Source organism: Trifolium pratense, linkage group LG4 (genome assembly GCF_020283565.1).
Source record: "Trifolium pratense cultivar HEN17-A07 linkage group LG4, ARS_RC_1.1, whole genome shotgun sequence".
Lineage (NCBI taxonomy): Eukaryota > Viridiplantae > Streptophyta > Magnoliopsida > Fabales > Fabaceae > Trifolium > Trifolium pratense.
In genome coordinates, this window is record NC_060062.1 from 15,737,658 (window position 1) to 15,764,079 (window position 26,422).

The window sequence follows — 26,422 nt, forward strand, 5'->3', positions numbered from 1 at the left end:
AATCTGCACTACATCACAGTAAACGCTTGAGAAGGACAATTTGTTCAAATTTTGCTAAATAATGTCTTATAAGTTGAAAAAAAAAAGGGGCATAAATCAAACTAATTGATCAAAATAATATTTCATATATACATGTAGAATAAAAGAATTGATTGCAGTAGTTAGGCACACTGTACATGATTGATCAACAACAAAGCAGGCCAGCTCACTCGTTGCTTTTGACTCCGAGCAAGTTGCAGGGATCTGCTATCTACACTGATAATATTAAATTGCACATCTTAAAGTTTTGTTTAGTCCTAACCTAGACAATTCCTTAAATATTGAGTTCTAACATCCAGGAGGTACATTCTTGAAGAAGTTGAAATTTCTGACGAGAAGCTATGTTGAAGATAACGTGCATCTTTTTGCGAAATTCTGTTGCATCTTCCTTGCACTTAAATGAGCCTGCACATGCACATTGCTCAGCCAAATGTGCAGCTTTCACCTGATTGCACCTGACACAAACAAGATCTTGCAAGTGGTATTGCCGCTCCCTTTGTCGTGCAATCTGAAGAAGAGCATTCTCCATCACCTCACGGTCATAAGGCTGGCCACACTGAGGTACAGCACAATGCCACTCTTCGGTCAATAAAGTCGGATCACGGCACAAGTCCAAATCTCTGCAGTCATTACAATAGCTGGCCCAGAAAAGAAAGGACAAAGTGTGATTATGGAAGTGTTGTTTTATAGACCATGAATAACTTTGTTGTATCCAACATATACGAAGACGACAAAAGCATCATCACTAAGAGTCCAACTAATGATAATATTATGAAAGTTAATGGCCGGCCATTATTAAACAAAATTATAAATTCCAAAGCAAAAAAAAAAGATACAACTGTGCGATGAGGTGATATGAAAATGCCTTGAGTTGTAAGAAAGGGTGCAATGTGAAAATGCCTTCACCTTCACAGTTAATTTCAAATTGATTATTTTACCTATAATCTTTCTTAAGCAAAGAAATTCACACAAATTACAAATCTGGGCCGCAAATAGTTCAAAACATTCACTGATATTATAATCAGTTAATGATTTCCATTGAATAAAAAATATTAAACATGAACTACCAATGCCATTGATATTCCAAAAAATTTAAACAAATCTGTTGTATTCTTTATCATTCATTTAATAGTCAAAAACCTATAAATTCTTACCTGCAGATAACATTAGGTAATGTGAAGGAATGACAAGGATCGTGAAACTCTGCTTCTGGAGCAAACTCCCTGACACGAACATATTTTAATAAATTTTTCCTCATGACCTGCCACATGAAAGACACAATCAGAACTATCACTTCGTTCACCAAGATATATAGAAGTTCAACGGCCAATGAAAATATAAGCCCTTCACTTAAACTATTAAAGCAATGCATGCAAGCTAGCTATATCACTTCTACTTATCTTGTTTCTTCATTGGGCCGGGGATTAAGAATTAAGCAATGCTCAAATTCAGCTTTGTTCTTCACATTCTAAGCAACATGTCTTAAATATCTTATAAATGTTTATTTAGGATGAAATTTCTTTTATGTGCAAAAGTGAAGTACGCAATCAGCAGTGGCGGTACTTATTTGTAGTACCGTTAGGTATTTTCTATCACAACAATGAAACAAATAAGGCAATGCAAATCCAGTATGTTATAGTTGTTCGTTTTGACTTCAAAGTAATCCCAAAAAACATGCAGAATTCTAAAAATATGAAAACTTAGAAACTCGGTTTTCACCGTGTCAAATGCCAACACAAGAATCACACAACTATCAATAACTCAAACAGAATAATCTCTTCAATCTCTGTGAATAATACATGCATATTACAAATAAATATGTTATAGACTTCTAGACATACAAGTATTCAAACATAAGACCATAATGCAGAAGAGCCAAAAGTGTATAATATATTAATTAAATATATTAATTATAATGATGTAGATTGCAAGATCCACTTTATAATTTTATTTTGGGTTTTATATCCGTAAATAGGGTTTTAAATTTGGGAATGTTTTAGTCTTATTTAGGATTTAGGATTTTATTCAAATTTTGGATTATCTTATTCTAGCTTAGAATAGGAAAGGTCATTAAGTTGTTTGCCTTAGTGGGGGTCTGTAAATAGGCCTTCAGTGTAAACGTTTAGACGCTTTTGAAGATTATATGATCTACAGCATTTCCTAAAAGAATATGTAAGTTTGAGCTAGAGGATTATTCCACACCTACGGCTAAAGGAGTTCTTTAGATGAGTTCGGCCAAGAGGAGAACTCTTGAATTACATGACAATTTGAGAAAAAAAGTATTACATGAACATCATGCTGCACACTTTGGTCGAGGGCAAGGACGGCACAGACATGCTTGATAAACTCCAAGGCTGCATCTCCTCTATGGAGATCACCCGCAAGTTGAGGAAGGCCAGATGATGTACTCGGATCATTTTCTGATCTGCCCATCCCCTTCATATGAAGAACAATATCACGAACAACTCCAAGGAGTTTGTCAGTGAAGTAAGAGCTAATCTGTTGAGTAGAACGCAAAATGTAAGAATTCATTAATAATTTAAATCAAGAAACTGTGCCACTTCAACTCCATATGCTGCCATTGTCATACCTGCTCTTTAATATATTCAGTTATTTCTGATTCGAAAGCCTCTGCTGCTCCAATATTAATTGATGGGGTGCAGGAGTCTCCACTCAGCACTGAAGCCCTGATTGCTGCTTGTTTTCGTGCATAGTTCCAAGGAATATACATGAATTGAGAAACTATGAAAACATAATGGTCCTGCAGAAAACACCACAATATAACCAAAGAAACTCAGACATCAAGCATGCAAAATAGTGCCTGTTTTAAATGAATAACCTTTGAAATCCATTGAGTCGATCTTCCCATTGCATTTAGTTCTTTATTCGAGTTAAAATTCATACTAGGTAACTTACTTGGATTTTTTTTGGCAAGTATTCGGCAATATTCCAACTTGATATTATGTCAACTTGAGACTCATCATCCATGGCTTCATCAGACTTTGCTGGTATTCCACCGTAGTTATACTAGAAGAGAGAAAAAAACGATAGTTTAAGCAATATATTATTGCATGAAGGTTTGGAGTAAATAAAGGAAAACTCAAGTGATGGCAAGATTGCATAACTAAATCCATTTTAAATAGCCTGAAGAAACTACATTAAAGTTTCATAGGAGTATATGGTAAAATATTGATGTTCACGGTGAATTGATTCATCAATTTGGTCACCAACATAGAGCGTTTAATATAGAACATGAGATCTTTTTTTTACGTATAAACATGAGTTCCTAACTTGAAATATTTGCATATAAGAGTATATAGTAAGCTGTTGTAATACTATACCCACTGGGTGTATAGGTTAAGAGTTCTACGTTCACCTCACATTATTGAATTTCCTAGTTCAATTCTATTTTTAAAAAGTGCCTGACAAACCTGTTCTCATTTATAAATATCTATGACAAACTAGTCCCCAGACAAGTCTAAAGGCAATTCACAAAAGCTTTATAAATAAATTAAGGACCTAAATAGTATCTTCCAACCAAAAACCAACAGGGGAAAATCAAAGCAAGACCAAACCTGGTCCATGAATAGCAATGAACACCAAAACTGCAGTGGTTCAAGCTCAATCCACTCGAATAGGTCTCTACAAAATATGCAATACAAAGAGTTAATAGAGCAAGATAAACCACTTTTAAAGTCCATTAAATGTGAATTTGATTAAAAAGATATAAGAAAAGGCTTGCAATTCGTTCACCACAACTTATATTATTCAATTAAAAAAATGTATAATTTCCATACTTAAATACAGTTGAGAAAATTTCCAACTTATGTTATTCTTGAGTTAAATTATCCCAAAGATTACAAGATTATTTAAACAATAAAAGAAAAATGTTATAATTTTTGTGGCTTCTGCAAGACCGACCTAGATTGTATAGTTCTTAACAAACTATCACAGTATGCTTTGGCTGTAGACAAATCAAATTTTCCAGTGTCTATAATAATCTTCGAGAAGTTTGCAAAAACAATTGTTGCACCCAACTTGCGGAACTCTGCCAACAACAACGCGAAGACCTTGTGCATGACCTATAAATATCAATGGAATCAAAAGACAAGCGGCACAATTAATATGGATGTTTAACCTCAAATATATAAATCACAATTAAGTTAATTAATCAGGGCCAATAGGAAGAAGTAAGAAACTGTTGTACCATCTCAGAGCATCATACCATATGTTTCAACATATAATTGTTTACCTTGTGGAGTAACTGGTGGAGAGCGGGATCATGAAGTTTTGATTGAGGGCTGCAATGAAAAAGAAATGCAGTAATTATACAAATAAAACATAGGGTGGTTGTTAGAATATTATAGACATAATATTCTAGCAGTGGTAAACAAATGAGAATAGTAAAAACCTGCAAAGCCATCTATACAGATGTTGCAATATTGCATCGGCAAAAACATTTCCAGATGTGACTGCATCTGAAAGGCACCGCTGGATCAAATGTTTTAGGACTCGAAACGCATATGTGCATGAAGTAGACTCATCAAAGCCATTCTGACCATTCACAGGAAATGCTTCAGAATCAAATTCATGATCCAATCCTAACAAAGCACCTCCTTCCATTTCATTAACTTGGTTGCATTTTAAAAGGGCATCTACAGCCAGGTGGTGTATCTGCAAATAAATAAATAAATAAAACTACCCATTGAGTTGCAAAAGCATGACTAAATTGGTGAAAGTAATTTCAAACTATCGAACCTTTAGCTCCACAGTAACTTTTCTATAAGCTCCAGGAAACGTACAAACAGATTGGTGCACCTATTTCCAAATAGCATGGCAGTCAAATTCAGGAGTTCCAGACATGAGCATGCTAAATAGCATAATGCCAAATAAAGCATTTTCATTTAAAAATTGAATTTTAATCTACATTTAATGATAAGGAGAAAATAAATATTTTGAATTTAACATGATTTTTGCAAAATTAATTAAAGTTACTTCGAAACCCAAAATTTGGTTTCGAAGACCATAATTTGTTATAAAGGTTTTTCCTTATTTTAATAAACTTTGGTGGGACGTCATTGTTTTCAAGCAACCCTCAAATTTTAGGCTACAACAATCACATAGTGACTAAAAATAAGGGAAAGTCATTCCCAGTTGATATTGTACCAAAGTTTAACCCCCTCTACTATAAATCTGCTTACCATTTGAATAACAGTTTAAAATCTGATAATTGAATTAGAGAGTGGATATTTAACTTAATACCAAATTGTAACTAGAACTGGTGGACCAATCTGGAGTGGTTATTCAATTAAAATAAGAATGTTTTAACTGTGGTCATGTTATAAAAAGCAGCTTCTGCATCATAAAAAAGTAAAAGTATAAATAAAAGCTGGAGTGGTTATTCAATTAAAGCAACTCCAACGAGAGTTACTTGTTGAGTTCAGCAATTGCTTATACTTAGAGTACAAATGAGTATTTGGCTTAAAAGTTATGTGACACAGTTGAACCCACTTAATGGTGAGATAAGAACTCAAAGTGGTTGCACCATTGGAGATGTTCAAATGTGTCATTAATCAAAAGCTAGTTATGGGTAAAAAAAGTACAGCACGTTGTTGGGCATTTTCTTCCATAATAATAATAAATTAATAATAATAATAATAAATAATAATAATAATAACAACAACAAAAATAATAATAACAGCAACCATAAAAATTGCCTAACAAAGTAGAATGATCAGCATGAAAACATTAAAGGCCAGCAAAAGGTTGGGTCATAAAACAGACCTCATCTAAAAAACAGTTTTCTTCACCATTGTTGCCACCCAAATCTGGAAAACCATCATTAGATATCCAAAGCACCTGGATGATAAACATCTTATTAAGATACAAATGGTAATGGGGTTGTAATGATTTTTTATTTTGTTGGGTTTAACGCTACCCTAAAGTATAAAGAATTAAAGATACACCCATACTTCTGTTGTGAAAGACAAATCATATGGTTCTGGTAAAGGTATAAAACATTACAAACGAAGAAAGGGCAGTAAGTTTCAGTTGTTTATAATATTCAGATTCAAGATCACAAAATCATATAAAACAAGAACCTGTTGATTATCACGCAATGCTCTAGAAAAGAATGTATCCACTGTAAACATAAGCCAGTCAAATTCAAAGTTCCCCAGTGGTACCTGCAAAAGAAATTAAAAAGCATATTGTTGAAACTGATGAAAATCTAATACGTGGATTATTTCATGATTGTAAACAAACATATATACACAAGCTGAACATGAAAAAGAATCTCCAAGAGTCAGAAGCTAGAAAGACTACAGCTAAAAATCTTGTTTATCTAAGGAAACTAAATCGGTCCATAAAAATAATAAAATACAAAACAACACTCCTTTTCAAACTACAGCATATAATATGTCATGCATACAAACAGAAAAATTGGAGTAATAATAAAATTTGAGTTCAATCATACGAAACCAGCTAATAAGGTGACCTCCACTTATAAACATATTTTCAACACACTTTCACTCCCAGCACTATCGGGCTTCGATGCTCTGTGCGTAGATAAAAATGGTGGGTGGCCCGATAGCGGAAACCTGATAGCTAGTGGCTCAATAGATCTTGGAGAGGCTGTGATACTATCTTAGAATTTAGGTTGAGTGTAACTCAACGTTACAATATCAGCTTGTAAGGTGAAGTTTGTCTTCACTTATAAATAAATCTTCAGGTCATCTGTTATCCAATGCGGGACTCTTAACAGGGTCTAACTCAACCTTATAAAACCGGCTTGTAAGGTGATAATTGTGCCCACTTATAAACACATCTTTTGGTCATCTCTCATCCAATGTAGGACTCATGACACACACTTCTCACGTCCAACACTATTGGGGCTTGGCGTATGGATATAAATGGTGGACGGCCTATTGGCCTAATAGTGGAAACCTAATAGCAGATGAATGTTATACTTTACTCCTCAACCAAAGGATGGTTTAAATATTGAGAGTACAATAAATTCTCTTCTTTGAATTAAGGAAAAAAGATTAAAAAAAAGAAGCATCTAGTAATAATAGAAAAGGCAATAATTAAAGTACACGGATTCACCAACAAAAAAAAAACACTTTGGCATGATTATCTTCTTTTATTCAGTGTGGTGTACCTAAAATTAAATTTATTTTAATAAATAATCCTTCTTTTTTGTAGTTTTACCAAAGATTTCGAGTGCTTACATGGGCATATCTGGATAGAGCAATTCTCTCAGTTAGCCACTGGACCGAGGCCGCACAACGTTGCATTCCAAGTTTAGCAGCAACTTGTTGCCATCCAAGTATCTAAAACCAAAATCAAGTATATTTAAAAGCATAAAAGATGTTTACATACAAACAAGATTGATATGGACTAGCAGATTCAGATCAAATTACCTGATATTGACTATCACGTGCATTAGAAGGAATACTCAGGCATGGAAAATCATCTAGAACTCGAATGCCTTGTTTTAATAGTTGAACATCTGGGCATTCGATGACAGCAACCATAGGCCCATGATGTTCACTCCTATTAACAAGATTATCAAAGTAGAGCAAAATAATTCAGTCCAAAGGATGAAAATAGAAAAATGATTTTTATATTTGTAACCTTTAGAGCTGGGGTACTAGGGGAAAAAAATCAGGTAAGAAAACATCAAAATCTTATAATTATCATCGCGACTGAGCTTAGTTAAAAATTCAAGCAGTTATCTCTCTTAATCTTCTTTTGAACACTATTTGATGAACTTCACTGATACTAAGATGTTAACAATTTAACAAAATTTTATATTTATGGACAAATTGACCATAAATATATTGTTCAATTTGTCTCGACGAATATTTTCAAAATATAAAATTTCCATAATTTTTATAATAGATAATTAAAGATATTAGTGATCAAAGTTATGCATTGGCATGTGTGCAATGGTAAAAAGCAACACTTAAAAAGGAACAGAGGGAGTAATGACTAATGATATATTTGATATGTAGTAATGCTGGAAAGAAGATTTGTCAAATATCAACCACCACAGTAATGCATCGACGTTGCTTTCATATGGCAATAAATTTTCCTACTCATGTAAAGATTATAATGAACTCCCAAAAAAAAAAATTAGGGTGCATACGTTTAACCTTATTTGCGCTAAGCAATTAAAACCGTCTATACAAAATAGAAAGGCATGGTCATATATGTTGAAAGAAAACCTAAGTTGTGCTACTTTCTTGAATGTAAGGATCAAAAACTTTATGTGCTTCAGATAGCATTGTTGCAAACTAAGACAAAAAAATTAAGAAAATACCTGTGATCATTTATTGCGCTTTGCATTACTGTTTCAGCATCCCTGACAAGTGCAACATATTCCACCTGAATGTAGGATGTAATTATACACATGAACATGAAAATAAGTATATAAATAGACTTTTGTCAACAAAAAAAAAAGTATATAAATAGACACTTAAGTGAAGAAAACTTTTTAAGAAAAATATGATAGGGGAAATGTGGCAGAGTTACCTTAAAATTAATGTTATTCCTCAGAGGTGGCTCAATAGACAAAGTTCTGCACGCATCACGAAATTGTCTTTCGAGAAACATTGGTGATAAGTCCTTGTTTTGGTAGGGATTAACTACCACAAAAGTTATTGCTTGTGACCCGGGAAAATATCCAACATATATAGCTCGTCCCTCTGAGATGCTGAAATTAATAATAGAATGTTGAATATAAAACAATTTCCTTCAAAGATATTATGCAAAGCACAACAAAGGAATGAAATCCATCTTCAAAGCAAATGCAACTTTTATTTTTATCCAAAAATTACGTAGATATTAGGGCACACTTACCTATGGTATAAGTAAAAAAAAGATATTGATTGTTCAAGATAAGCACATTCTGTCGTTGTCTTCATGTGCAATTCACTCAAATTCCATGGCTCTTGCAGGCTACGCTTTTTAGCAGTTTTATCCACCTTACAAACACAACCAAGCTGGACTATAGCGTTAAAATCCAGTGGCACCTTGGTTTCATATATTCCCTGGCATAAAAATTGCATCCTCCAAGTTAAATTCAATATAACTGCACCAATCATATATATTTGATAAATTGGAAGGAAAGCTGGTAATATTAGCTCTTCGATGAACCAAAATAACCTACTTGAGAGCAGACATAAAAATAATAACAAGATGTGAAGGGTGCATTTTGCTACAAATGATGTAAATAAGTTGCTATGGGTTTTAGATAAAATACAGAAAAGAATAACAAGAAATATGATTGATAATGATTTGATACAAATGACTAAACACCAACCCCTATTAATAGGGTTATAAGACTCCTAATCCGAAATAAATAGGAGAATATGGAAACAAATCATGATAATAACTAAGAAATGTGGAAACTAATCCTAAGAGATAATCTAAGATGCTCTAAGATAGATACTGATCCAAGGAAATGAACAATATTATAAGATATTATGAGATATCATCCTATATTTTAACACTCCCCCTCAAGCTAAAGTTTATTAAGCTTTAGCTCGTTATAAAAAAAATAATGCATTTCTCCGCAAATAAAAAATAAAGATTGGGAACAAAAATCATATATGTTGGTGAAGTCGGCAAGAATCGCTAGAAATTTAGCTTAGCTAGAATGACCATCATACTGAAAGAAATTTTGTGGCAAGAAATCAAGCAACGACTGTAGTTGATGGTAAAGCTCTTTCTCATCCTAGGTGAGAACAGGTTATTATGGGTTAAAAAAATGCTGGCTCAAAGCCACTAGGTTTGGTCTAGTGGTGAGGGGTTTGGGTAATATGCTAGAGGTCTCGGGTTCGATCTCAGCTCATTCAAAAAAAAATGCTGGCTCATATTTTATATTGCGGATTTTACCAGTCAATTATGAATAAGTTTTACCTTTACACAATGAAAATATATATATTCAATTGCCTATCAAAATAAGCTAAACCTGTATCAAAATGAAAGAGACTTTAAGCCAGGAAAATTTAGAATGAAGAGGCATATTCACCACCTTGACATATTCAAAAAAGAAGCAGTCTACTGGAATTTGTTGAAAATATATCATGATCTTTGTATTTATTGCATAGGCATAGTATATCACGTAAATAGGAAGTGTGTCATATATTTATATTTTGTAATTAATTACTGCTTTGAGCATGTATCTAATTGACTCTGTTGTGTAGTTAAAACACACGGTTTCACCATATTCCTTTCTAGTTTTCTCTCACTCAACAGAATCATTTATCCAAGGCCAGAACAAATGGCATCTAGAATAGATTAATTTTAACCCTCAGCCCCCAAAAGCAACAAATAATTAAGACAGCCCTATTATTAGATTATGTCTAACTATTAGTTAGAGCAAGAATTGATGGCATGTCATATCACAAAATTATAGGTGATGCAACAAATTGTCCACATAGAAAAGAAGTACAGAACGCGCATATATATATATATATATATTGATAATCATTAAGTGCGTGGACCTCAACATCAGGATCTGCTAGAAGAGCGGCAAGTTTTTTGCTTTCTTCTTTATATTGCTCTTCATTAATTGTGACCTACAAAATTTTCAAACCAACATTAATACCATCAACTGAAAAAGGGGGGAAAAATCATCGGAAAATCTTTCAAAAAATGTTGGAGGGGGGAGGGGGGAGTAATAACACCACCAGTACCTCATACAGATTATAACTATGTCTTCCATGAGGAAGAGTCTTGTTGACACGTTTGCCAGAAAACTCTTCATTTTGTGATCTGGAGTTAAGGTAAAAGACTCTAGAAACAGAAATAGGAATCTTGAGCATAATCCCATCAACAACCACCCAAGCAAAAAATTGGCCAACTTGTGAACTGTGGACTAGCTGTATTATCTGAATCACACGAATATTCAAACAGGAAAATTTCAAAATCATGATAGTCACAATGTAAATCTGACTACTGCAAAATTAAACATTACCTGCCAGTGGCACCGTGTTAGGACTACCTCGTTCCTTCTAAAATATGAACTGACATTAGTTTTGCCGTGATTCATCTTACCATTAGATTGTTCAAGACTGCCATTTAAATGATCAGATCTCTTTGAATTCTCCAATCTGAGAAAACCAAAGCTCATCCTTAATACCAATCAATAATATATTTGGGAGCTCATACATATAAATCACATTGATGAAACACATCTATCATTACAGTCAGATTTTCATCCAGTAACAAATGTTCAATGAATAGGGCAAAAAATGGCAGGCAGGTTGTACAATCAGTAACACAAACAATTAAGAATTGCCCTTTTGCTGGTGGCCGTGCTTCCTTGAAAGAAAATTTTGTGTAACCATTTATGAGTATCCCATTTTGATTTCTCCAAAACTTTGAAATAGTAATAATCAATTCTCAAGATGCATACACGAGACTTTGATCAGGCTTACTCCAAAACAAAGCAAATGCCCAGTATGGGAATGCAAACTTATTAATTTGGCCAAAAGCCCCTTTTGAACTATTGTCTCTGTTTCCCTTATTGATTATCAAATAATTAGTTTATCAAATAAAAGCACAGCAAACAAATTCATCTTCAGTAAAACATCCAGCAGACGTTAATTTAAATCATTTTATCTCTTTCTTTCAAATAATCTATGATTATCTTTTGGGACTTACACTTTGAATGAGATCCACTCCAACGAACTACCTAAACATTGATGCATAAAATTTAATATTTACGTAGCAAAGAGAACCATACCTTTGCTTCTTTCTCTTTCCCAGCATACTTTTCCACTTTCTCTTTTTTATTTGAAGCCATCCTTGATAATCTACAATTCTATCAACATTTTCGCATATTTCATCTTGTTGTGACACTGAAAGTGGCTGATCTATGTTGCTACTGCCAATATGCTTCTCTGTATCTTCTTGACCATTGAACTTCTCTGAATGTTGTTCATGGTTAGCTTTGTAATGCCGTATAATTGGTCTAGGTCCAGATGTAGAACTCCTCCCCCTGTTTCCAAAGTCCTCCATGTCATTAACAATCTCATCCTCCATGCCATTAGAATCATTATGCTTTTTTGTGCTCTCATTCTTGTTCATTGACTTAAAGGTATCATCTATTTTTCTTTGGCGAAACTTGTCCTCCTTCTCACGGACCTTCTTATGCAACCAATCAGGATGAACAACCCTAGGGACAGGATTTGCAACCTGCACGCGTTAAACTCATCATAAATCATTAGAACAGACAAAAATGGTTTATTTCGAAATTCAGAAAGAAAAAATTAACAAACCTTTTGCATTGCAGCAGGAATAGTGATAATTTTCTGAATTGCAGAACCAAGCCGCTGCTTGTAATAGGACCAGTCAATTATAGAGCGAATGCCAACATCTGATGAGACCTTGCACCATTTTCGGACATAGAACTTCATTACTTCTGCAAAAATTATGCATACACTTTCTTATTTAAAATGTAAACAAGAATAAATAGCTATTTGTTCCTTAAAAAATAAGAAAGTTACCAGCATCAGTTTGAAATATTGCCACAGGAACAGCACGCTCACTTACAGGTGTTCCCTGCAAAGACAATGGTCTTTAGATGATAGTCATTAAGCAATAAACAAGCAGATTATTTCGATGAATGAAACAAATGTGATTCATGAAATTTCCAAATTAGTCATAGATCACACCTTAGGTTCACTTGCTACTATGTACTGACATCGAAGACCTTTATCTTTGACCATTGTATCACCAAGAAAGTCAGCAAGACGTTTAGCGGTGGTAACAGCACAAGACTTCTGCTGACCATAATCAGCTAAAGACTTGCTCATGGTACTTGATTCTGATATATAATCAAGCAACTCACTATCTGCAATATCCTTTCCTTGGTTCTGCACAACAAGAAGAATTTATATAATAAGGACACAAAAAAAGGAATCTGGAAGAGGCCGTCAGTATTTTCAACTAACTAATTTGAGAGAAAAAATATATCTTAAAGCCCGTAATACTACAATTACAATAGACATTAAGCCATAGATCTTTAGCATACATCAAGAAGATCGAGCCAGCGGTTTGCCACATAAGCAACTTCTGAATAGCATTCCTTCAAGGTTGAGCCATGGAGAAAGTTCTCAAAAAGCTCGGCCTGTTGAAAAACAACAACTTCAACTGATCACTCTAACTTTGTGTTAAGAACATAGTAAATAACAATTAAAAAGGACCTGAACATTGAACAATACCGGGAAAAACACAATTCCCACATAGAATAAAAATATAGCCTGAAATGAGTTTATAAAGAAAATACCTGGAAAACTTTGATTAGCTTCAGTTCACCTCTGCGCTTGATCTCAAAACCTTTCAGCTCCGCAAGGGATCCATCATCATTAAAAACAGCATATCGCTTCTTAATTAAAATTCCTTCCTCCTTGGAAGCAGGTATGATCATTGCCTACATCAAAGAAAACCGTACAATTCATTTAAATATATTGAAACTCAGGATAATATTTAATCTCAAATTGCTACTCCATTTTACCTTGTATGGTCCATCCACCTCAAATTCAATAGAGCATTCACTATGAGTTGTATAAGTTTTCCTATTTGGATCTGTGAGTGTCTGTCAGAAAATTGGAAATAGAAAAAATGATGTAATGACGTGTAAAATCAAGGTAACTGAAGACTACTTAGTTTAAAACAAAGAAGCAGACGTACTTGAGTCATATTGTGAATTAAATCATTTACGAATAAAATTACAAGCTCACCTGGTACTGATCGTTTGTATTATTTATTGCCACGTCAACATTAAGCATAACACAAGGGTATGAGATTGTCAACTTCCTTTTTGAGTCTCTGAAATACATAACAATATGAGTAAGCATCTAAAAAATTCTAAGGATGGCATTTGAAATTGTTGAAAGCTTAAAAAGAGAGGAAAAAAAACTTTTTGAAATATAGGCAGAGTGAAAAGCAAGACGAAGCACATTTGCCTACAGCCTACACCTGTAATTATAGTAATGTTGGAGGGATTAACTAGTATATCCCACTATACTAATTAGCAAATAGCCACCAAAATCATTGACGTTAATTTTGGCAGTCAATAATTTCCTAAACAATCTTTTTATATAAAAACTTAAGCAAAGTTTATCTTATAATAGACAGCATTCATGCTGCTAAAATAGAAATATTAAATTACAACGTCAAACACTGTTTTTATCTGTGTGTGGATCCATTTATTATAAAAGCAACTCTTATCAATATCATACTCGATTAAATAATTATTTTGTAAATAATAAATTTTATCAATCAGTCTGTGAAATTGAAAATTCTCATGTCAACACTTGAAAGAAAGAAAAGGGAGAGACATTGAGCTAAGAATATAATTGGTATGGCAAAGAAATAGATGACACAGAACTTGTACCGATTTTTGGATCGGTTTGGATTTGAATACACCTACTTGTACATCCCTCCCAAATATTGGTTCTCTCATTATTGTGCCAAAGCGGTCAACTAAGGGACCTTTTTCTCCTTCTCCAATATCATTAGTTTGTAATCTTAGAGTATCTTAATTAAACTACTTCCTAAGATTAGTTTTAATTACTTAATTAAACTACTTCCTGATTTCCCTATTTATTTATAAGTAGGAGGCTTGTATCCCTATAAATAGGTGCTAGTGTTTAGTCTTTTGTATCAAGTTACTCTAAAGTTTAGTATACCATATTACACCACAATCATATTTATTTTCCTTATTTTATCTAAAATGCATAAATTCAAAAATATGCATGCAATTTTGTGAAATGGATCTGTTTAATGATAATTTTCAATTTAGCAATTGGATTGAATAAATTTGCAATAAGTATGCATATTTAACACCTGATATTGACAACTGCAGACTCCATACGTGTGTGTGTGTGCATAGGATGCATAAACAGCCACATAAAGTAACAACGTGGAACATACATTGTTTTAAAAGTGAAATTTTCTGGAAACGATCCAGGAAGTGCACACCAGATACCATCGGTGTCAAGTTCAAGTGGTTTTCCTATTTTCTCTACCAGCAAGCGAGCATTTTGAATTATTTTTGCACCAGTATATGTGACAACACCAGCCATTTCCATGGAGTACCATCTTGCACCCCTGCAATAAAAACATTGATGCTCAAGATGATTAAGAAAGAAAAAAAACAGCAAATTTTATTGAAATCCCAATGATGAAACTCAGGAACATATGAAAGTCAAAGTACTCACTTGCGCATTACGTATCCATAAAAGGAATTAAGAATACACTTGTGAGCAAGTTGCAAAGAATCATAAAGCACTACCATGTCCTGATGCATAAAATAATCAAAAATGAAATCCCAACACCGTAACATATTGTTAACAATAAATTGAGTAAATTGTGAAAGAATCAACAAGCAAGCCTATTAATATCATTCATACTTGTGCTTCCTGGATCTTCATAGAATTTCCACTGGCTTTGGCCTCTGATAGTTTTCCCTTCCAAACCTTGTTAAGGCCTTTATATTCATACCTCCTATCCCGGAAACTTGAACCAGATAGGACAAAACCTGGGTTAGTATGACAAGCAACCAAAAAATAGTGCAAGAGAAACCTAAGGGGTTCTTAAGGGTTAAACAAACCAAGTTAAATCTATCAGCTGTAAATAAATATGTTCCACGGATTATGAACATCTATGGACATCTGCTCAAACTAGATATTGAAAGGGTAAGTTTTTTATACAAAATTACTCTTCAATGATCTTAACGCACCTGCGAACAGTGTCAACATAAAATGGATTTTCGCGCATGCAGATTCCAGCTTCACGGAGTTCGGTAACTGGCTTGTCAAGTACCCGTTTATATGCCTGAGGAAGCCACTATGGTTTAGTATGCCATACATTATTTAAAAGGAATGTTCAATAAATCAGCCATTAACCTTTTGGCAGTATTTCTTTAAACGATCTTTCAGTCTTGTTTGTTGCTCGACCTTGGGCAGGTCAAGAAAAGATTTTGATGACCTTTCATTTGTCCCATCAACAAACTCTGACTCAATTTGCTTCTTTAGATGATAATAGTCACTGAAAGGATTTAAATAAATACACTTGTCAGTCATTTCTTATATTTTTCACATATTTGAGCAAAACAATCTGCGGTGCAGCAACATTAACAAAAAAAATTGCAAATTATACCTTTTCTTTGCCGTGAATGTTGATCCACGCCAAACCCACTCAAGCTTGCGTAGACAAGTCTTTCCTGGACGGTTAAAGTCACATGCAGTGCAAATCTCATCTGTAACAATTGATGGAGGCTGCAATCATGAAAAAATCCGTTAGGTCTTAGGGTATGGGAAATTTATATTCATTGCAAATTCAAAATCCAGGATTAAACTCAAAAAGTCAAAGTGAAACAGAACAAGCAGAAAACATACACATCTTTCAATTATCCCCCAATATTTTTATATAAAATACTGAGCCACATTAAACTTTTGGCTACAAAATGCTAAGATGATAATCACCAACTTTTTACATAAAATGATTATCACACCCTTGTACTTAATGAAAATTGTTGAAGTTACGGATTTAAGATAAAAGAAAGAAAGAAAGAAAGAAAGAGAAATAATGAGGACTTTGAATATGATAATAGTGTAACATGATTGTTAATTAACTTGATACAAAATACTAAGCGCTAACTCCTATTTATAAGGATACAAGACTCATAATTGAATAGAGAAATAAATCATGGTAATAGCTTAGTACTAACGAAACTAATCTTAAGAGACACTCTAAGATTAGAAACTATTCCTATGAAATAATTCAGGAAATGCTAACACAATATTAAGATATTACAAGATATTTCATATATTTTGATGTGAAACCGAATTACAGACACATTAAATGAAAAGAAACAGAGTAAAAATAGAAGAAAGAGTATATTATTTCTGGAAATCAAAGGAAAAAATATAATAGAGTGAAGATCCTATTGTCCAGAGTTAAGCTCCTTCAAATAACCAATGCTCTCTACCCCTAACATACCTCACAACATTACTCTTGCCAACAGTTATAAGGCAGAGGTTACTGGTATTGGTCAAGCTTCACCTTTGCTATCTCTATCCTAGAATTATATGTTATATATATCTGGTTTTTTTAATTTGATTTCAATAAGTAAACACACTTGCTCTCTCAACTGTTCCATAACATTTTCTTCTGGCTCTTTCTTTATACAAGACTGAAGTACCAGAATCCAGAAAGACAATTAGAACAGGATCTGAATCACAGGGTCTCTATTACCCTCACCCATCCACTGTTTGTGGTGTTTGAACTTCTCAATGCAAGTTTCTTGCGCTACCAATAAGGACTCAATCTCATGATTCTCATCAAACTAAAAGAATCCAAGCTAGATGTTCTTATCAAGATTAAAAATTTATAATTTAATTTTAGTTTCTAGGTTAGATTGATTTCTTTTTCGTTTGAATAAAATAGATCAGGATTTTTAAAAACAAACATGGTATTGTCAAAAAAAAAAAAACAAACAAACAAACAAGGACATTCTTGTCATTTTAAAAATAATCTGATTTTTAAAAACAAACCAAGGACAAAATTATTTCATGTCTTTCTTTTCCCTTTCTCTCAAACCAAACAATATTTCTCACATCTTTCTCTCTTCTCTTTCTCTCACACCTCTTTCTCTCTACACATTTTCTTCTTTTTGCCAAACACAGCGCAAGAGACTGAACAATCACCTTCACTTGAATTTCTTAGTTCAGCTTTGAGTTATATTATTGCCTTGGCCCTGGTGTGTGAATGGAATGCGAATGAATCTTATTGCATAGTTCATCTAATAAAGCATGAATTGAAAATCAAAACATGATGCAGAATAACACAAGGCAGAATTGAAGATCAAAAGAATCGCAACCAAATGAGAAGGAGAAGATCTTGAAGATCCCAACAAAGTGTGAGCCGTAATACATATACTCTTAACAAATTTTCATTGGAAAACCATGCATATTCTGCTAAAGACCAATATTATAAATACAAACATCATAATATACCTGAAGTCGGTTTGTTAAAATTATATTTGGATACATTGCAGCTACATCCAAATGATAAATGAGTGGGCATTCGTCACGTATTGGGGCATCTCGTAATTTTACAAGCTGCATGCATAGAGAAATAAGTGATGATAACTCCTAATTGATGATATGCATATTATAATTTTCAATTGTTCACCGCATAAAACAAATGTACTATTCAGGGCCACTGTGATAATATCAAAATAACAAAAAGTGATTTCAAAAATATATGATCAAGCAATAAAGTTACAAATTTAGATAGGATTATAGGAAATTAACCATGCATGAAAAAATAGCCAGCCAAAAATCATAATCAGTACCTTTTCCATGATAGAATTCTTCACTTCATCATAGTTTGAGACAGAATCCAAATCCATCTTACCCTCTACTCTTATAGCATATTGTAGATCTCGATCAAGGTTGTTGATCAATTGCTGGAACCACATCACTCCACGGTTAGTGAAGCATATTTACAGAAAATATAATAAAGCATGAACAGTAAGTTCTATAATGAAGGAGTGCACAATCACTAGTGAAGTAGTAATTAAAGATGGAAACAACAAACCTCAAAGGCAGATGGCTCGAGTGAAAAACTACATGGAATATCAGATCTAAATACACCACTTTCTAGGCATTCAACATGGCCACCTATGTACGTCTCACTCTCAAGAAGATGATTCTTATAAAACTTTTCCGCATCAGATTGGTGCTTGTTAGGGCAGATGACATTAGCCTTGTATGACTGTAATACGTGTGGAAATAAATAAAATGGAAAGTAAAGGCCTTGAAATGGGAAAAACAAAACAGAAAGAGAATCAAATTCAATAAAAACATGCAAAGACAAAGAGCACACCTGAACCATAAGCAACATTTCGCAGAGGGTCCCACTGCCTTTACGCAAAACCTCATCTGGTGACATGGGTATGATAGTGGCAAGAGAGAAAATAAAAGGATGAACATAAGTTGTATATAGGTAATATGTTGACACTGCATCAGAAACAGAATAGGAAGCCATCATCTGCAATAACAATTCAAATCAAAGAAGAAAAAACATAAAATGAACAGGATATCTCATGGCAGGCATGATAAACCAAATGCATAACTATATAGATTGAAAACTCCAACAATAGTATGGCATACCCTAAGGAAAAAACAATGCTCACTTCCGACAATAAAAAACTTAGGGTCTAAACAGTTCCTCTACATATGGTATTCTTGTTTTACTTTACTTTTTTGGCATTAAAATGGATCTTGTCATTTTAAAAAAGAAAGCAATCATTAAACTTCAGCATGTCATTAACTACGTAAAAGGATACAAAACATAACCCCAAAGTTGAGCACTACATTATTATTTTTGGAAGAAAAGTTGAGCACTATATTTGTCAGAAACCACAAAGACCCTAGAAATTAGCAGACAACAAGCTCAACCACCACAACCTATTGCATTGCATCAGATCATATTAGGAAGATGAGACAACTATGTCACCATCCATCCGTCACGGGCAGCAATATTGGGCTTGGTGCGTGGAAAGTATAGTGGGTGGCCTAATGAATAGGCTATGATACCATTTAGGAATTACAGGGAAAGGGAAACAAAGGAAGAGAGAAAATTCTATATTGAGTCTCTAACGGACAGCTTTATTAATGATTACAAAGGAATGAGTATTTTTAGGGGGAATGCATCCTAACTGATTTGAACTCGGGTAGTTACATTGTTCCATCAACATTATAACAAAATTAGATTCGGTTATTGAGTATCTTTATTATACACTACTACTACTAGTGTTCAACGGGTACTAGTGTCTATCTCTTTGCATTTCTCAGTCTTTAATTTTCCGTCCCGTCTTTTTTTCTCTTTGATTAGGTAATAAGGAAGGGCAATTTTGTAAGTAAAATAGTTTAGATAAACGGTACAGTTTGAAAAAAATCAGAGCTATACCAAAAGTTGGCATCCCATTTATTCATATATATAAAGAAAAAAGTCAAAAAACAATTATTTGAATGAGTAAAAATGGGAAAAATTATAAATAAATTTAGATAAAGGGTAAAATTGAAAGAGAAAAAGCTACACTAAAAGTTGGTATCCCCATTGTATAGTATATAGAAAAATAATTTAGATGAAGGGTAAAATTGGAAGAAAAAACTACACTAGAAGTGTGTATCCCCTTTTTATATAGTTTAGTTGTATAGACAAATTAATTAACAACTAGTTCAAGGGGGATATAAGGGTGGTTGGGGTGGGGGAGCGATAGGAGGTTGAGGGTTTGAGCCCCACCTCCTGCATAAAAAAATAACAATACTAACAGTTGTTGATTAAAAAAACACCTAATTTAAGCATAATCATGAAGGTTGTGCAAACATGAAGAAAAGAAAAGAAAAAGACATTCAAATATACAAATGACCACTATTCATACTAAATACTTTACGACAACTTAAAAACCAAAAACTTTGTACTGCTTACAATGCTCTACCCCTAGTGCTCCATATAAAACCAATTTAACAAATAAAAGAGACATCGCCTGATCACTCATACCTGAGGTTTTTCCTTTGCAAATCGTACCATGTCCTCAGGGTTCACCTCCTCTGGATCATAACCTAACTTGGCTTTTGTTACAGCCTAAATAAAAACAAAGAAAAATATCACAAGGAGAAAGGAAAAACTTGGTTACACATAAATTAATGAGCATGTGACTTATACTTTTATTTAATATAACATGTAAGTCTTGGGTGGTTTTATTTATCAACATTCAATCCTTAAATTGATAAAGAAAATGTTAAATATATGAACTCGCAAAATATGTTGCAATATTTGGGGGGAATCCATATCTAACTATGTCTAAGCAAGTTAAACAATAAGAAAGTCCGACAATCCGACATGAATATCAACAAAAGACTAGTTTTCTTTTGGATGAATTGAAAGAAAGAAAAAAGTGTCATAAAGAAATTTAGTTAAAGACAAATAGACAATTAATAGAGTGACCCTAATCATTATTAAAATAAATTAGGCAAATGCTAATGAGTGCCCCCGGGGCACTCTTTAAGACCTTAAATAGTAAGTTTTTTATAGAATTTTTATGGGAATGCGTAAAGTCAACGCATTGGAAATGGTAGTGTTTAATTGTTTGAATAAAACGTTTCGTTAATTATTAAACAAGTGAGAACTTGTGAGTGTGAATTTTGTACCTTGAGGCCTTGGCTCCCCTGAGGAAGATAACTGTCACGTTTAACCCATGCAAAACAATCTAAATGGGGAGCAAATTTAGCACGACATTCCCCTTGATTCATGTCACATTGAAACCCCAGTTCCTGCAAGATCGATAATAACAGAAAAATAAAAGAAATAGTCGATTAACAAGCTAAAAGGTAAACAACAGAATTAATATGCTTCAGAATAAAGAGTGGATATAAAAATGAAATTTCAAACATACATGGTTTGTCCCATAATGTATATGCAAAGAAAGTGACTACACATATACAACTATTGCACAACAAAGTCGAACCCAACCTCAAATACTATGAGAATCAATGTCTTTGTTAAAACGATAAACTCTTGGTTCAGTCCGTAGAGAATTATGAAACTATTCTTTTCATTTCTTAAATTCTAAATCTTACAATCATAGATAGATCAATTTATAGATTTGTTAAACCTTCAATATCTTTGAGTTAGTTACAAGAATTGTTATAACCTATAAGTGTTGTCTATGTTATTTACAGTGTCCAATAACTCTTAGAATTTGGGTTGGGTCCAACTCAACCCTACAAAACCGGCTTGTAAGGTGAGGATTGCCCCCACTTATAAACAAATTTCCAGGTCATCTATAAACCAATGCAGGACTCTTTCACACACCCCATCACGTCCAACACTATTGGGCTTGGTACATGGATATAAATGGTGGGTGAGCCGATAGCAGAAAACTGATAGTAGGTGGCCCAAAGGATATTAGAGAAGGCTCTGATACCATCTTAGAATTTGTGTTCGGCCTAACTCAACCCTACAAAACTGGCTTGTAATGTGAGGATTGCCCCTACTTATAAACATATTTTTAGGTCATCTCTCAACCAATGCGGGACTCTAACAATAACTAACTAGTTCAGTCAGTTACAGGGCAGTGCTACGCTATGTAAAGTCTACTGTACTTGCAATACATATGAGCTACTCTAGTATCTCTAATATCGTTTAAGTTGATAAGCTATTAATGAAAATGAAAAGAAACAAAGAATTATGCATACATGGTAGAACATACACTTTACTTATTTACCCACATAATTAAAGCTAGAACTGCCAAAAAAAAAAAGGAAAAGGTTTGCAACATACATCACTCATTTTCAACCCGTGATGGGCTGCCCGTCGTTCCAGGAATGGCCAATCAAAGAAATCACCGTTATAAGTCACATAAATGCCAGGTTTCACCTCTTGCATATGCGAAAACCACAATCTAAGAAGCTCAATCTGCCAAATAATATCGGCCACAAACCCAAAAAAAATTAATAAACCTGAACAAAATGAAAATCATCACTACAAAACAACTTGGGGGATTGGATTTTCAGAAGAAAAAGTGCATATGATATACCCATCATTTATAGATTCACTTATATGATTACCTCATTTTGAACATTTGTCACTTTGAAATACCCTTCAAACTCTGGTTTCGGAGTGAACTCTAAATCCTCTATATCATCCCCAACACACTGAAAAAAAAAAAAAAAAAAAAAAAAAAAACAGGGGAAAACAACACTATTATTTAAGGTCCGCCTAACCTATGATAATGATTAATGCTTTAAAATGCATTTGCTGAACACACAACTACAGGATCAATTAACAACTATTTTTAATGAGTTAAGAGTTAAATAATTTATTATTATTCTACTGATTCTTTTTTGAACAACTATTCTACTGATTCTTTGCCTGCATTTTATGCACAATTTGGCAGTTAAATGGATTACCAATTTCTAATTGTACGTCTTAAATTTTAATTAAAATCACAACATTGTATTGAGATCAATCTTGTGTGCACCCCGAGTAGGGGTGTTTGGGAATCGTACAACCACTAGAAAGTTAATGATCTGAATAACATTAAACACTTGCGAAAAGAAAGAGAGAGCAATCAAGAAATATTAATCATCATAAAACAAAAGATAAGAGACTTCTGATGAAACATGTATTTTCCAATTTTCTTTGTGATAATAGAAGAGTAACAGCATGATAGATATTGCTCAAACATTAACTCCTTCCATTAATACTTGCCTCTCTATTTATGATTAAATACCCTTGCCTATCTACCATATATGAAATCATCATAATTGAATCATAGTCAGCATCAGGAAACTTCAATGGAAGTTTTGTGGTTTCAATATCAAATGCACAAACACGAACTTCAGCACGCTGCAGAAGATCTGTTCTCCTCTCAAGTGTAACCCCGTCATTGGACACGCCAACATCATACCACAGACCACACCGTATATCTGGGTCACATGTGATTAAGAGTATGATGATAAATATAGATATAACATGGAAATTGAAGATGGGATAATTGAATATATACTGAAAACAAGTGGATAAACATAAAAACTTACCGTTGTCGATAGCAAAGCGAACATGGTAAGGAACATCATATTCACGAAGATCAATTATGCAATCTAAAAAGTCTTGAAGTTTCTGTTCTCTGCTAAGCAACAAGCGGGGTAGGATCAGATCAGGTTGCAAATTAAAGTTAAAATCCACTTAGATAATATGCACTAAAAAATGAAATTACATTGGTAAAGGCAGTAACTTCAATCTAAAAATTTATTAGCCCGTGAAACTTGATTTACCTTCTCCCCGTTAATATGGACTCATAGGCTTCTGCAGCATCAGACTTCGCCTTGTTTCTTTCAACAACATGCATCAGGTCATTCCTCACAGTCATCAGTTGTTGCACGGTATCAAATGAAAGCTTTAAATAAGACTTTCTCAATCCAGACAAATGGTTTTTCTGTTCAGAACCATGAAAATAATTCAGGGTCCATTTATGAGGAGATACAAAATAAGCAACTATGCATGGCCTAATTGATTGAAGCAAAATGAAAACTTAAATGCAAACTGTGTCATGAACCATTTTGACTTAGCCTTCTTAATCTCTTGAAGCAAGCAAATACATGATAAAATCCAAGAAAACAGATTATCAATGCTAAAATTGTATAAGAGATGCATAAAATTCTTACAAGATCCAGATCTTCCTTTTCTACGATTTTAATATCTGCAATCTGGCTTTCATAACGTCGTCTCAGGTATGCGTCAACATCCATCTCCATTTTATTCTATTAAATTTACAATAATCACACTTAGCATTGTAAATGTGGCGGTTGTCATAGAATAAACACCAAATCAGCAAAAATTTGTAAAAGCAATGAACATATATGATTGGATAGTCACAAGAGAACAAGCTTAGACCCATAGCATTGTATATGCATGCGAATGTGCTCACTCACCTTTGTAGCTACGTAGAAATAAGGGCGAAATCTGTATTTTGTCTTGAATGAGGACCCATCCTGCAAGCACACTCCAATCAGTAACGTATTTAACAAACCAAGTCCCTCTTTTGATGGAAAAACTAGTAAAAGCATTTCAGCCAAAAAATACCTGTGTGACAAAGTAAAGATCAACGCAGCTATAGGCTTTGCGGGTATCCTCATCCTCATAAGACGACTGCAAAGCATAGTAAAGCACGTATAAGTCCGTTCCAAAAAAAGTATTACATCAAACCAACTTATTGTGACTTCATAATTAAAAACTGAAAAAAACAACTCTAATCCAAGGAAAAACGCAGCAAAACGAATTAGCATATAATGTTATATTTCAATAAGAGATTAATTTTGATGCACCGTTGATGTAACACATTTTACACCACCAACCAATCACTAAACCATCATTTATATGACTTTTTAGGTAGATAAATACCATTAAAGTCAAATATTTTTAACTATCCCACAGTTACAATTGATTGACAGTATTTTACACTATCGGTACATATATCAATTAAATACTTTCAACATTAGAGTAGCAAGACACGATGTAACATTAGAGTAGCAACATACGATGTTCTGTAAGTGTAGCTCAATTGGTAGCTACCAGGGACATTATTTGCAGGGACCAAGGTTCAAACCCCAAATTCCCCCCTTCTCCACATTCAAAGTGTGCAAGTCTAGCTACTAGGCTACTTGACCAATAAATAGTAGTAAATAAGATACGTAGAAGCACGAACATGAATGTAATTAGTAAATTATACTACCTGTAAATTACAGGCTGTAATGCAACAAGAAATGCACAAGTAACAAAATTAATAAGCAATTAACAGTTAAAGTACTACAATTTTTCTATAATTTATCGAAGTAACAGAAGCTACATTAAAAACAATTTCATTTCATTCATACCTAATCGATTATCACAAAAAGCAACTACTACGAGGTTCATCAATCAATTCAGCAGTATAACTAAAGAAAAACAGTAATTTAGGAATCTAGAAAGCACGCAACAAGAATTTGATACTTACGGATGAAAAAGTGAGTAACCATCCAAGTCGTTTTTCTCCTTCTGAGAAAATATCAAACCCTAACTTTGCTTCGAGTTCTTCTTCGGCGGTGTTGATTAGTTTCTGCTTCTTGGAAATTCGGTTGTCTTTCCGGTCCCATTTCCGGCCATCGGAGTTCATGATTTGGTATGAGATCGGAAAATCTCTGATTAGTTCTTTGGAATGAAGTTGTGATTTGGCGCTACTGTTAATCTCGAATAGAAACCCCCAAACCTTGTGGCGAATTAATGTTCGTGGATTTTCCCGCGCTTTTTCCTTGTGTTTTTTTTTTTTTTTGTGGCAAGTAGACTTCACTCTGTCATGCCAATTACGTATACGCCCTCGGGAAATATCCTCCCATTGTAAAGCGAAATGTAAAAAGGGTAAATTTGGAAGATCAAAGTTTAGCAATTGAAATTTGGTAGTTAAAATTAAGCAATTAAAATATGAGGGTCAAAATTAAACAATTATAAAATTTAGAGAGTTAAAACTGTATTTAACCTTTAATTTTAGAGAGATCATTTTTTTATTTTATATTATTTATTTTTAACGATATTTATTTATTTATATAAGAAAAATAAAATATAAATATTTAATTCACATATACATCGATATTTATTTATATACGAAAAATAAACTATAAATATTCATTTTTTTTATTAAATTATAAATATTTAATTTACATATACATTGTTGCACTTTCACCACCTTCCAACTTATCAAATCATTATTCAAGTCAACACATAAAAGAAAATGCTTCAAATTCTTGGTTTTTTTTTA

The 26,422-nt window shown here is 33.5% G+C and overlaps 1 protein-coding gene across 1 annotated transcript; it reads right to left on the minus strand.

The window, feature by feature from the left end:
* Positions 1-69: 69 nt before the first annotated feature.
* On the minus strand, positions 70-25,959 carry LOC123924693 (DNA polymerase epsilon catalytic subunit A-like). The gene is made up of 49 exons (XM_045977649.1): positions 25,625-25,959; positions 24,715-24,780; positions 24,564-24,623; positions 24,297-24,392; positions 23,907-24,067; positions 23,670-23,758; positions 23,341-23,558; positions 22,698-22,784; positions 22,411-22,545; positions 21,279-21,401; positions 20,629-20,712; positions 18,949-19,113; positions 18,661-18,837; positions 18,416-18,529; positions 18,075-18,179; positions 16,216-16,334; positions 15,963-16,104; positions 15,797-15,891; positions 15,468-15,573; positions 15,276-15,355; positions 14,989-15,165; positions 13,794-13,881; positions 13,568-13,648; positions 13,340-13,483; positions 13,085-13,180; positions 12,726-12,926; positions 12,558-12,612; positions 12,330-12,472; positions 11,795-12,246; positions 11,024-11,159; positions 10,743-10,937; positions 10,551-10,625; positions 8,902-9,092; positions 8,575-8,755; positions 8,363-8,427; positions 7,461-7,593; positions 7,269-7,370; positions 6,141-6,224; positions 5,824-5,898; positions 4,798-4,857; positions 4,451-4,713; positions 4,292-4,340; positions 3,961-4,121; positions 3,615-3,681; positions 2,956-3,066; positions 2,630-2,800; positions 2,326-2,538; positions 1,194-1,300; positions 70-677 (listed from the first exon to the last, which is right to left on the minus strand). Exons 1-49 carry the CDS (start codon positions 25,781-25,783, stop codon positions 314-316), a joined length of 6,621 nt encoding a protein of 2,206 aa, XP_045833605.1. The 5' UTR covers positions 25,784-25,959; the 3' UTR covers positions 70-313.
* Between the last annotated feature and the right edge of the window lie 463 nt (positions 25,960-26,422).

What these genes read in the sequence shown, in the direction of transcription:
- LOC123924693 (XM_045977649.1), bottom strand. Translation starts at nt 25,783, where the DNA reads ATGAACTCCGATGGCCGGAAATGGGACCGGAAAGACAACCGAATTTCC. An exon ending in ACATTCACGGCAAAGAAAAG is followed by an intron (nt 16,105 to 16,215) that starts GTATAATTTGCA and finishes AAATCCTTTCAG; the next exon opens with TGACTATTATCATCTAAAGA. An exon ending in TTTTTTTACTTATACCATAG is followed by an intron (nt 8,756 to 8,901) that starts GTAAGTGTGCCC and finishes TATTAATTTCAG; the next exon opens with CATCTCAGAGGGACGAGCTA.